Here is a 13,281-nt window from a genome sequence, read left to right as displayed (position 1 = left end):
CCCAGTACCGCAAATAAATAAATAAATAAATAAATAGGGAGGGGGGAAGAAGGAAATTCTCTAAAGCACACAATGTACTTAAGCACATCAAAGTCAACCACTAAGCCAAGATTGGGAAGGAGGGATGGGAAGGGAATGGGGTGGGAATTGGGTAGGGGCTAAATGGGCAATGTGTACATGTATATCCACACAAGTTTTTTACCCCATTATGATGTAGGAATACAATGCACCAATAAAATAAAATAAATAAATAAAATAAAAATAAATAATTAATAAAGTAATAGGAAACCCTGCTTCTTGCACCTGAATCCAAAGATGAGGTTTTTGTTGTTTTTGCTTAATACTGGGGATTCAACCCAGGGGCATTCTACCTCCCAGCTACACCGCAGACCATTTTATATTTATTTAGAAATAGGGTTTCACTAGGCTGATGAGAGTCTCACTACTTACAGAGGCTGTCCTCGAACCTGCGATCCTCTTGTCTCAGCCTCCCAGGTACTTAGGTTACAGGTATGTGCCACCAGGCCCAACTCAAAAATAAGACTGAAGGCCAAGAAGCAGTGTTAAAAGGTACCTGTAGCCACACGAAAAAAGAAAAAAGGGAAAAGATCTGTCCATCACCTATATTCTGGCAGCCCAAGACACTTCAGTCCACAAGGCAGAACAAATATCCTCGAAGAGAATTAAGCTTGACCACTCTGCCATTATTGAACTCCACTGCCTTCTGATACGGTCAGGGAGAAGAACACAGGCATTAGTGCTCACAGTGGATGTCAAGGCCAACAACACCAGAAGCGAGAAGAAGCTCTATGACAGTGACATGGACGGCATCAATATCCTGACCACGACCGCTGTGGTGAGGAAGGCGTGCTTGTCTGTCTCCTGACAATGATGCTTTGGATGCTACCAATGAAAGGAGGGTTTTCTGAGTGCAGCTGGCTAATTCTAAACATAAGTTGTTTCATCAAAAAAGAAAAAAAAATCTGTTTTCTATTAAGTCACATATAAAAGGATTGCAAAAATATACAATGCTAATCTTCTCACTGATAACCTTTTTTGTGTGGGGGGGGTTCTGGGATGGGGCATTTGACCTCCGAACTACACCCCCTACACACTATTTTTTATTCTTTATTTTGAAACAGGGTCTCACTAAATTGTAGAGGGCCTCACTAAGTAGCTGAGGCTAGCTGCAAACCTATGATCCTCCTATCTCTGCCTCCCAAGTACTGGGATTACAAGTGTTTGTCATCATGGCCAGTTGTTCAATAATTTTATTTATTTTATTTTATTTTTATTTATTTATTTTTTGGTGGTACTGGGGGTGGAACCCAGAGGCTTTCTCCCTCCAGGCTATACTCCCAGGCCTGTTTTCTATTTTATTTGGATCTCACTAAGTAGCTGAGCCTGGCTTCGAACCCGTGCAATCCTCCTGTCTCAGCCTCCCAAGTGCGGGGATTACAAGCGTGCGCCACCACGCCCGGCTTGTTCAATAATTTTTAAAAATTCAAAAGGGTCTGAAATCAAGCCAAGTGTGATGATCAAGCACATCTGTAATCCCAGTACTTGAGAGACTGAGATAGGAGGGTCGCAGGTTCAAGGCCAGCCTCAGCAACTTAGGCAGACAGTTTCAAAACAAAAAAATAAAAAAGCTGGGAGTGCGGCTTGGAGGTAGGATGCCCCTAGGTTCAATCCCCACTACAAAAAAAAAAAAAAAAGAGGACTCTATATTGCTTTTGTTTTATGTAGGTTTATATATTTTCTGGTTTAGAAAAGTACTCTGAGAAACTTTAAAATATGTATTAAAATAGAAGAACTACGCCGGGCATAGTGGCGCACACTTGTAACCCCCATGCTTGGGAGGCGGAGACAGGAGGATCGCGCAGGTTCGAAGCCAGCCATGCTGGCTTAAGAGACCCTGTTTCCAAATTTAAAAAATTATAAAATAGGTCTGGGAGTGTATCCCGGAGGTTGAAGGGTTTCCAGGAACCCCAATACCACCAAAAACAACAACAACAACAACAAAAAATAGGAGAACTACAAGTTTGAGGTCAGCCTCAGCAAATTTAGTGAGTTCCTGCTTCAAAAATAAAAAATAAAAAAGCAGGGCGTGGTAGTGAGACCCGGTTTCAAAATAAAGAATAAAAAATAGGGCTGGCAGTGTCGCTTGGAGTTAGAATGCCTCTAAGTTCCATCCCCAGTACCGCAAAATAAATAAATAAATAAATATAAAATAAAATAAAAAATTGGGCTGAAGATATTAGCTCAGTGGTAGAATGTCCCCAGGTTCAATCCCCAGTGCTACAAAAATAAAATAAAATAAAAATAAATAATAAATCTGAGAAGCAAAGGAGGACTTGGTGGAGGAAGTATAAATGAAAAAAGAGTTCATAATAACTAAAGGTGGGTTCCATTTTACTAGCCTCTTTAATTTTACATGTTTGAAATTTTCCCTAATAAAAAGAATTTTAAAAATTGAGTATTTATCTGAGCAGTTGAATGAAAAAAAAAAAGGAAAATTAACAAAAAACCCAGCTCTAAGTCCACATTTTGATCTTCACTATAGTTCAAGTAGTAGACACATCTTATTTGGAGTTCTTTGTTCACTTTAAATTCACATAGCTTTTGTACCAGTGTTGGGAATGGCTTGGGAAGATTTGAGAAAGCTCTGACTATTAATAGATATATTTCAAAAATAATTGTGTCAAAATGGCAGACCTGGGGAAAGGAAGACTTGGTCTTGGTTTCTCAGTCAGGAAGCAAACAACTATTGAAACTTAATTTGACTTAGCTAAAGGTGATTAGCAAGTCCATAGGAGAGGGGAGCTAGGACTTCCTCTTTCTAAAGATAGATCTACATAATAATCTAGCTAGGATGGGAGGAGGGGATGGACCCTTGAGAAAGACACCTTGTGGGGGGTACCTTACAAGGTAAGGGGAGGAACCTTACAGGGACGTTTACTAGGTCAGAATTACGTAAACAAGATGGAGGTCATGGGTATAAAAGGTCTGGTCCACATGTTGTATCTTTGGTGCTGGGACATTCACTCGAACCACCTCCCCATGCCATTTTGGCATGAGGCTGTAACTATCTTCTGTATTTCTATCTTTTTAATAAACTTCTTTAAATCTTCAGCAACGCCGGGCGTGGTGGCGCACGCTTGTAATCCCCGCGCTTGGGAAGCAAAGGCAGGAGGATCGCGCAGGTTCCAAGCCAGCCACAGCGCTGGCTTAAGAGACCCTGTTTCCACATAAAAAAAAGTATAAAATAGGTCTGGGAGTGTAGCCCAGAGTCAGAAGGGCTTCCAGGAACCCCAGTACCACCAAAAAAATAAAAAATCTTCAGCAAGAGTCCGGGCTAATGTGTATTTATCCTTAGCTCAGGACAAGAACCCGCGCTTTTTCTGTTTGGGTTTTTTTTTTCTGTGGTTTGAGGGAAATTGTGTCCGGAACCCTAATAGGGGTCCTCAGGGACAGTTTCCCCAAACCGTAACATATTCTCAAACCGTAACAGCATTAATCTAATTTTGTTTTCCCTGTGGTCCTGGGGATAGAACCCAGGGGCATTCTACCTCCGAGCTACACTTTCAGCCCTATTTTATTCTTTTCTTTTATTATTTTTTTTCCCCCTGCGGTACTGGGGATGGAACCCAGAGGCATTCTATCTCTGAACTACACCCCCAGCCCTAATTTTTATTCTTTATTTTGAAACAGCTTCTCACTTCAGTTCACTAAGTAGATGAAGCTGGCCGCAAACTTTGATCCTCCCATCTCAGTTTCCCAAGTACTGGGATTACAAGTGTAATTCTTTTAGTTTTGAAACAGGGTCTCAAGAAGTTGCGAAGAGCCTCACTAAGTTGTAGAGACTGGCCATGAACCTATGATCCTCCTGTCTCAGCCTCCCTGTTCATCATTAACCTAATTTAAACCTAAATGACATGGATATCTTTCAGTTTCAAAGCTCACCCAAGATGGGCATTGTGGTGCACACTTGTAATCCCAGCATTGGAGAGGCTGGGACCAGAGGATCACAGTTTGCAAACAGCCTTTGCAACTCAGTGAGACCCTGTTTCAAAAATTAAAAGAACAAAAAATAGGGCTGGGGTGTAGCTTGGAGGTACAATGCCACTGGGTTCCATCCCAGTACTGCACAAACAAACAAACAAACAAAAACAACAAACAACAAATAAAAACCTCACCCAATCTTTTAAACTGGCTGTAACCTAGAATAAATTTATGTTACAGTACTGCCATCTGCTGGGTAGGTTGTCTAACTACAGTAAATAAATGTTCAAAACTGCAGTACTTCTATAAACGATTTTTCTCCCAAAATTATCCCACAAAAAAGAAGCTGCCATATATTCAGTTTCTTCAAAATCTCACATTATAATCTGTTGTTTTTGACTCCAGTTGCACTTTATAATCATTTGGGAGCCAGGTGTGGTGGCACACGCCTGTAATCCCAGTAGTTGGGTAGCTGAGATAGCAGGTTCAAAAACAGCCTCAGCAATGTACGTAGACTTTCAGCAAGACTAGAAAGACTCTTGTTTCAAAACAAAAATAAAAAAGGCTAGGGATGTAGGTTGGAGGTAGAATGACCCTGGGTTCAATCCCCAGTGCCATTTATTTATTATAAATAAATATAATAAAATATGTAAATAAATTTTTTTTGCATGTTCTGGGGATTAAGCCCTAGACCTTGTGCAAGATAGACAAGTGTTCTACCACTAAGCTAAACCCTTAGCCCTATAAACAACTCTTAATTCAAAAAGAACACAACCCAATTTTTAAGGTGGGTAAAAGGTCTAAAGAACACTTCACCAAAAAAGAAAATTTGTATGACCAGCACATAAAAAGATACTTTGAGCAGGGTATGGCAGCACACACTTGTAATTTCAGTACTTGGGAGGCTGAGGCATGAAGATCGCAGGGTCAAGGCTAGCCTCAGGCACTTAGTGAGACCCTCAGCAACTTAGCAAGACCGTACTTCAAAATTGAAAAGGAGCTGGGCGTGGTGGCACACACTTGTAAGCGTTCGGGAGGCTGAGACAGGAGGTTCGTGGTTTGAAGACAGCCTCAGAGAGTACTTAGTGAGGCCCTTTGCAACTCAGTGAGACTCTGTTTCAAAATAAATAATAAAAAATAGGGCCGGGGGGATAGCTCAGAAGTAGAATGCCCCTAGGTTTCATCCCTGGTACTGAAAAAAAATTTTTTGAAAAAAGAGCTGGGGATCCTAACAATACATTTCTCTCTCTTGAGATGGCCTGCACTCTTCCTTGAACGTGTATTCCTTGCTTTCCTAAATAAATCTCTGTGCCTCTGCTGGCCTTTTCTGTCACACGCTCTCTTATCTCTGACAACTCCTCAGGACTCTCTTCTGGAGGTACTTCTTTCATCAACACAGGGAAATTTGGGGGGTTAACAGATATGCTAACTATCTTGACTGTTGTGACAGGTCCACAGATAAATACATACAACAAAATTCATCAGGTTAAACATTTTAACTGTGTGCAATTTAATGTACGTCAAATATAAATCAAGCCAGGAGTGGTAGCGCACACTTGTAATCCCAGTGTTTGGGAGGCTGAGACAGGAGGACTGTAGATTTAAAGACAGCCTCAGCAAGTAGTGAGGCTCTCATCAACCTAGATGGAATTCTGCCCGCTACTTATTTTTGTAAATAAAATTTTATTGGAAAACAGACATACTCATCTAGATATGTATTACATATGGCCACATTTATCCTGCAGAACTGAGTAGGTATAAAAGAGACCAGGTGGCCTGCAAGCCTAAAATACTTAAGTTTGATCCTTTAAAGAGCACATTTGCCACCCCTTGGTATGAATATCATGAGCTTGAGCTGAGTGGGGAGGAGAGGAATAACAAGCTTAAAGGTCCAGTGATGCTACAGAGAAGCTACTCCATTCCCTTGTGTTGCTTCCTATAGTACTCTCTTGTTCAAAACAACGTAAATCACATGGCTCCCTATGAAAAGGTGGTTTTCAACCCTACCTGTTGGTTAAAATAACTTGGGGAAAGCCGAGCGTGGTGGCGCACACTTGTAATCCCCGCGCTTGGAAGGCTGAGACAGGAGGATTGCGCAGGTTCAAAGCCAGCCTCAGCTACTTACTGAGGCTCTCAGCAACTTAGTGAGACCCTGTTTCCAAATAAAATATTAAAAAATAGTGTGGGAGTATAACCCAGAGGTAGAAAGCCTCTGGGTTCTACCTCTGGTACACAAAAAATAAAAAAATTAAAAATTAAAAAAATAAAAATAGCTTGTGGAGTTTTCTAAAAATTACTGATATGTAGCCAGGCGTGGTGGCACACACTTGTAATTCCAGTACTTGGGAGGCTGAGACAGGAGGATCACAGGTTCAAGGACAGCTTTAACAAGTAGTGACTCTCATCAACCTAGCAAGATTCTATTTCAAAATAAAAATAAAATAGAGCTGGGGGCAGCCGGGCGTGGTGGTGCACGCTTGTAATCCCCGCACTTGGGAGGCTGAGACAGGAGGATCGCACAGGTTTGAAGCCAGCCTCAGCTACTTAGTGAGGCTCTCAGCAACTTAGTGAGACCCTGTTTCCAAATAAAATAGAAAATAGGTCTGGGAGTATAGCCCGGAGGTAGAAAGCCTCTGGGTTCCACCCTCAGTACCACAAAAAAAAAAAAAAAAAAAATAGAGCTGGGGGTATAGCTTGAAGGTAGAATGAACCTGGGTTCAATCCCCAGTACTATGAAAGAAAGCAAGGTAGGAAGGAAGGGGAGAGGAGGGAAGGAGAGAAAAAGTTAGATCACTAATACCTGGATTCTACTTCCAGAGGATTTTTATTATTATTATTATTTTTATCCCTTTTGGTACTGGTGATTGAACCCAGGGGCCTTCTACCTCCGAGCTACACTGTCAGACCTATTTATTTTTTAGAAACAAGGTCTAAATTGCTGAGGTCTAAGTTGCTGTGGCTGGCCTCAAACCAGTGATTCTCCTTTCTCAGCCTTCTAGGTATTGGAAATATAAGCATATACCACCATTCCTGGGAGATTTTGTTTTTTTAAATAAAGATTTATTTATTTATTTTGGTTTTGTTTTTGTGATGCTGGGGCATTCTACCTCCGAGCTATTACACCCCCCCCCCACAAGCCCAATTTTATTTTTATTTTGAAACAGGGTCTCACTGAGTTGCAAAGGGCCTCACTAAGTAGTAGCTGAGGCTGTCTTCGAACCATGATCCTCCTGTCTCAGCCTCCCAAATACTGGGAATACAAGTGTGTGCCACCACATCTGGCTTTTTTTTTTTTTAAATAGGTTTTCAGACCCAATACCATTAAAAAAAAAAAAAAAAAAAAAAAGAAAGAAAAAGAAAGAAAAAAGAAAGAAAGGCTGGAGATATAGCTCCTGGATAGAATGCCTCTGGGTTCAAACCTCAGTAACACACACACACACACACACACACACACACACGCACACACACACAATATAATTTTAATTTCATCAACTTGCCATAAACGGTTTTGACTAGAAAAGTTATGAGAACACGCTATTATGTTTTCATAGTTTACTAAACATAGTTTTCTGAAAACACTTAAAGGATAAGTATTTTGTTGTTGTTCCTGGAGATTAAACCCAAGGGCACTCTACTTCTGAGCTACCCCGCCAGCTCTATTTTATTTTATTTTTTTATTTTGAAACAGGGTCCAGCTAGGTTAATGAGGGCCTTGCTAAGTTGCTGAGGCTGGCCTCAAACTCCCAAGTTTTAGCCTCCAAGTCTCAGGCCTCCCATGTACTGGGGTTATAGGCATGTGTACTATACCTGGCTAGCATCTGTCTTTTAATTCACTTGCATATTAACTAAGTTTAGATGTAACAGGACTGACTTCAATAGAATAGAATAGATGATAGTTTAATCTAATTATTCTATGAGATTTTAAAATTATCTCTGGAAGATGATGGTGTAATGTTTTGAATTTAGAAAGTTCCCCTATCTCTCACAGAAACAAATAGCAACATTGAAAGTGGGAGTTGGTTGCTAAGGAGGGGCCCCAAAGGGTGTGGCCTTGGGAATTCTAGGTCTTTCCTCCTTTGCTTCTAGCTTTCACCATGTGAGAGCAGAGCCCTGCTTTCTCCCTCTACTTCCTGCTAACATGCCCTGAGCTCCACAGACCTGGCCTGACAGGGACTGAACCCTGAAATCTCCAAAAACTATGAACAAATAAACCTACCTTCCTCTGAGTTGTGTGGTCAGTTGTTTTGGACTACTGCAATAAGAATATTGGCCAAGATAGATGGTAAGTGTGGTCATATGCTAAATTCAGCCTACTGTTTTTTTGCTGTACTAAGTACTGAACCTAGAGCATTCTACCTCCAAGCTATACCTCCAGCCCTATTTTTCATCCTTTATTTTGAAACAGGGTCTCATTAAGTTGCAGAGGGCCTCACTAAGTAGGTAACACTGGCCTTGAACCTGCAATCCTCCTGACTCAGCTTCCCAAATACTGGGATAATAAGTGTGTACCACCACACCTGGGTTAGTATACTATTTTCATGAACAGTTTTAATAGAACACAGCCACATTTATTCATATATTGTCTATGGCTGTTTTAACTACAACAACAGAACTGAAAAGTTGCAACAGAGACTGTACCACTTATAAGCCTAAAATATTTACTATTTAGCCTTTACAGAAAAAAGTTGCTGGCCTCTGACTTAGATAAGCAATCCAAAACTGCAATAAAGCCTGTTATACTCACCTGAGGTGTTGTCTTTCTGTATTGGTCACCTGCAACTATTACATCCTTTATGATTTTTTCCTTGAGAAATTCATACTCTTCTGGACTCAGATGAATAGACTCGATGGTTTTTCCACAGCCTGAACAGTGACCACTGTAATTAAAATTTTTATGTTAAGAAATGCCCCAAAAATAACTTTTTCTAAAATAAATAATTCTAAGAAACAAGAAAACCAAAAGGTACTAAGAAAGAATATTAAAACCTTGTGATCAATGCCGGGCGTGGTGGCGCACGCTTGTAATCCTCGTGCTTGGGAGGCGGAGACAGGAGGATCGCGCAGGTTCAAAGCCAGCCACGCTGGCGTAAGAGACCCTGTTTCAAAAATATAAAATAGGTCTGGGAGTGTAGCCCAGAGGTAGAAGGGCTTCCAGGAACCCCAGTACCACCAAAAAAAAAAAAAAAAAAAAACAACCTTGTGATCGCTGGGCATGGTGGCACACATTTGTAATCCCAGTACTTGGGAGGCTGACGCAGGAGGATCACAAGTTTGCAGCCAGCCTCAGCTACTTAGTGAGACCCTCTGCAATTTAATGAGACCCTATTTCAAAACCAAGAATAAAAAATAGAGCTGAGCCAGGCATTGTGGCGCACGCTTGTAATCCTCCTGCTTGGGAGGCGGAGACAGGAGGATTGTGCTGGTTCACAGCCAGCCTTGCTGGCTTAAGAGACCCTGTTTCCAAATTAAAAAAAAAAAAAAAGGTCTGGGAATGTAGCCTGGAAGTAGAAGGGTTTCCAGGAACCCCAGTACCACCATAAATAAATAAATAAATAAATAAATAAATAAATAAACAAACAAACAAACAAATAAATAAATAGAGCTGGGGATGTAGCTCAGAGGTAGAATGCCCCTGGGTTCAAGCCATAGTTCCACCAAAAACAAAAACCCTTGTGATCATCACATGAATCTGATTTTTTTGTGAACATGAAAATACTACATATTAGTGTGCCAGAAAACCCAAGAGAGTACATTTCCGAGCACTTAGATGACGTTTTTAAGTAATTCCTAAAACACAACTAGATCCTAAATCTCTAGGTGCTAATATCTCTAAGGTTTCACACAGTTTCATAATGTCAACAGAAAAGGAAAACATCTTAAGCACTGTAAAGTCTCTGTATGTGAAACATAATTTTTTCCCTAGGTACTCTAATTACAAACTCTTTATTATCCTAAGGTATTCTGCTATGTTTTAAAATCAAATACCAATAAAACCTACTAAATCCAAATCAAATCAGTTAAAAACAAACCAAATATTAGCCTTTACCTTTTCTGGATTGTGGTGAATTGTCCTTTCCACTGTTTTCCAGGAATACTATAAAAAAGGATTACAAAATCAAATCATGAGGAAGTTAGATTCCTAATGAAGTGAAAGCTAACCACCAGACCTAAAATAGGTCTGGTGAAAGCTACACTCCCAGACCTATTTTATATTTTTTTTATTTGGAAACAGGGTCTCTTAAGCCAACAAGGCTGGCTGCGAACCAATGCGATCCTCCTGTCTCTGCCTCCCAAGCACGAGGATTACAAGCGTGTGCCACAACGCCTGGTTGTGCTTTCACTAAAAAAACAAACTCTTTTATAAGCAAGAGCTCTGAAAGGTTCAGGACACTTCCCTAGAAGGGTTTACTGAGCAGTTAATACATTGTGATTGGGCTATGGAGCAGATGGTACCCTACTCTGTATCTCCTTCCCTTTGCTTCGCTACCTGCCATCCAAACCTCAGCTTCTTCAAGTCTAAATTTACCTTCACTGGAGCTACAGATAAGCAGATAAACTTAGTAGTGTAACCTCTAAACCAAACTCAACTCTAACCCCCACCAAGCTGCCAGAGATTGTTTCTGCTCAGAATAGTTTCTTTCCTCTTATATGATTATTGTCTTATAGACAGACCACTGTTGTCAGGTATGACACACCTAATTAGGTTCAGAATGCCATATAATAAGATATTTTTGTTGTAGTTGTCATTGGGGCTTGAATCCAGAGATGTTCTACCTAGGAGCTGCACTCCCCAACCTTTTTATTTTGAAACAGCGTCATGCTAAATTGCTGAGGTTGGTTAGCCTCAAACTTGCACTCCTCCTATCTCAGCTTCCCAAGTATAAGGATTAAAAGCAGAGGCCACCATGCCCTGCCATCAAAATAGGTTTTATTTATTTTGGTCATACTTGGAACGGAAACCAGGAGCATTCTATCTCTGAGCTATACCCTTAGTCCTATTTTATTTTTATTTGGAAACAGGGTCTCACTAAGTTGATGAGTGTCACTATTTGTTGAGGCTATCCTCAAACCTGTGATCCTCCTGTCTCAGCCTCCCAAGTCCTGGGATTATAGGCATGTGCCACCATGCCTGGCTAAAACGGATTTCATATCACAAAACACCCACAGTGCCTAGCCTAACTGGAATAATTAGAAAACTATTTTTAATTTATTTGCTCAATCAATGTATCATTTATTCATATATATAATATATATATATATTATATATATATTACTATCACTCCTATTGCCTTTTCCCCCTCCCCAGTTCTTAATTCAGGACCTTGTTGCCTGTTTCTCTCAAACCTAAAATTGCACCCAAATAGATATCCCTGTTTTTAATCTTAAGCCCTCTCCAGTCTACTTTTTTATTCCTTTGGCAATTACCTTTCTAAAACTCTACTCCAAAGCTAGCACGCACATATATTTGTGGTATACTAGGGATGAAACCCAGGGGCCTTCTACCTCTGGGCTACACTCCCAGATCTATTTTATATATTATTTAGAAACAAGGTTTCACTAAGTTTCTGAGACCCTCAGTAAGTTGCTGAGGCTCGCTTTGAACCTGCACGATCCTCCTGTCTCAGCCTCCCAAGTACTGAGATTACAAGTGTGCGCCACCATGCCCTGCTCAAAGCTAGCTTTTTTGTGTGTGTGTCTGGTACTGCAGGATTAAACCCAGGGGCATTCTACTTTCTAGTGACAGAAAAAAAAGAGAATAATCTGGATAGAATGGCTCTTAGCAACAACAATAAGAAGGAGCTACTTTTAAGTATAGTTTCAAGCCAGGCGTGGTGGCACACGCTTGTAATCCCAGCATTCAGGAGGCTGAGACAGGAGGATCGCAGTTCACATACAGCCTCAGCTACTTAGTGAAGCCCTCCACAACTTAGTGAGACCGTTTCAAAATAAAGAATAAAAAATAGGGCAGAGAGTGTAGCTTGGAGATCCAATGTCCCTGGCTTCCATCCCCAGACACACACACACATATATATATATATATATATATATATATATATATATATATATATATACATATAGTTTCAAAATGAAAACATATAAAGAAAAATCAAAATTACCTCTCAAACCAACTTTTTATACTGTGTGCAAATGATTCCCCAGGATATAGTTGATTATTTCTCAGATAGAAAAGAATGTCTAGTAGTTTGTTTGAATAGTGATCATCCTTTAGGTCTTTTCCAAAATCAAAGAAGGCTTTGAAAGTTTTCAACAAAGGAATAAGATTATGATCTAGCAATTCCTGATACAAATTCCAAGCTGTGTTCACATCTTTATGAAAGAGGGCTCCTTGGATACAGTCATCATAGTTCTTTACTGAAGGAGTCATGACTTTTTTAATGTCTTCTAGTAGCAGTAAGGCATCTCTCCATTTATCTGAATAAACTAATCCCTGGATGAGAAGAGTGTAACCCCCAGATTCTAACCTCTTGTATCTGGCTTTCATGATTTCATAGACATCAATAACTTCTGATGTCTGCTTATGGAAGACGCAGAGATACAAATACTTGACCAATAAATCATAGCCTACAACACCATTGTTTTTTGCTGCTACCCATGCCAGCAGAGATTTAGCCACATCTATCGAGCTATGGTTGTGAGCCATCTGTGAACTGATAAAGGTTTCAAAATTTCTCTTTCCTTTGAAATCTTCTTTAAGTTTATCCCACTCCTCTGAATTCAAAGGTTTTTCTGGGAGCTGAATACCGGTCTTCACAGAAGGCAAGGGATGATCTTTATTCTGGGGATTCATTTGTGATCTCTTTGTAGCTGCTCCAGCTGCAAAAAAATGAGAATCAGGAGATTCCTTATTACTGCTCTCGTCTCCTTTCCTGAGATATCTGGCCTTGGCCACCAGCGTATCAATGGCTTTGGTGTTTTGTGGAGTCATCGTTTTAAGAAAAAACCACCTCTGTTGGTTTCTGATGCCATAGTAGTCTTCGAGGAAGAGAGAGAGGGAAGGGTACCCTGGGCCTAGCCCAAGGCATGGGCTGCATTTCCAAAGTTTAGGAAAGCTTCGAATACCAGGCAAACAAAAAGGCATTATACAGTGAGATCAGCACCTGTGTGAGAGAGGCCAAAAAATCGCCTACAGCAAAAGTCTGGGATTGAGCGCAGGGGTAGGATTGGGAATCGAAGCTAAAAGGAGGCTATCCGTTTCTTCTTTACAGATAAATCAAGGTTCTGCTTTTGCAGCTACTTAATAGTAACACAAGTACGTGA

General features: G+C 40.4%; 1 protein-coding gene across 2 annotated transcripts in view; it reads right to left on the bottom strand.

Annotated features, from left to right (window-relative positions):
* Positions 1-13,102, bottom strand: part of PRORP (protein only RNase P catalytic subunit) — a gene marked incomplete at both ends in the record, with an annotated part of 112,583 nt that extends 99,481 nt beyond the window's left edge. Inside the window, 3 exons of one of the 2 annotated variants that reach the window (XM_080707510.1) lie at positions 8,747-8,879; positions 10,049-10,096; positions 12,120-13,102. In XM_080707510.1, coding sequence (XP_080563636.1) covers positions 8,747-8,879; positions 10,049-10,096; positions 12,120-13,102 — 1,164 coding nt within the window. The remainder of the gene's footprint in view (positions 1-8,746; positions 8,880-10,048; positions 10,097-12,119) is intronic. The other variant, XM_080707511.1, reaches the window with a different exon arrangement.
* Positions 13,103-13,281: the final 179 nt, after the last annotated feature.

This window comes from Muscardinus avellanarius (genome assembly GCF_963383645.1).
Source record: "Muscardinus avellanarius genome assembly, chromosome: 12".
Classification (NCBI taxonomy): domain Eukaryota; kingdom Metazoa; phylum Chordata; class Mammalia; order Rodentia; family Gliridae; genus Muscardinus; species Muscardinus avellanarius.
Note: the sequence above shows the minus strand (reverse complement) of the source record. Positions and strands in the feature narration are given on the sequence as shown.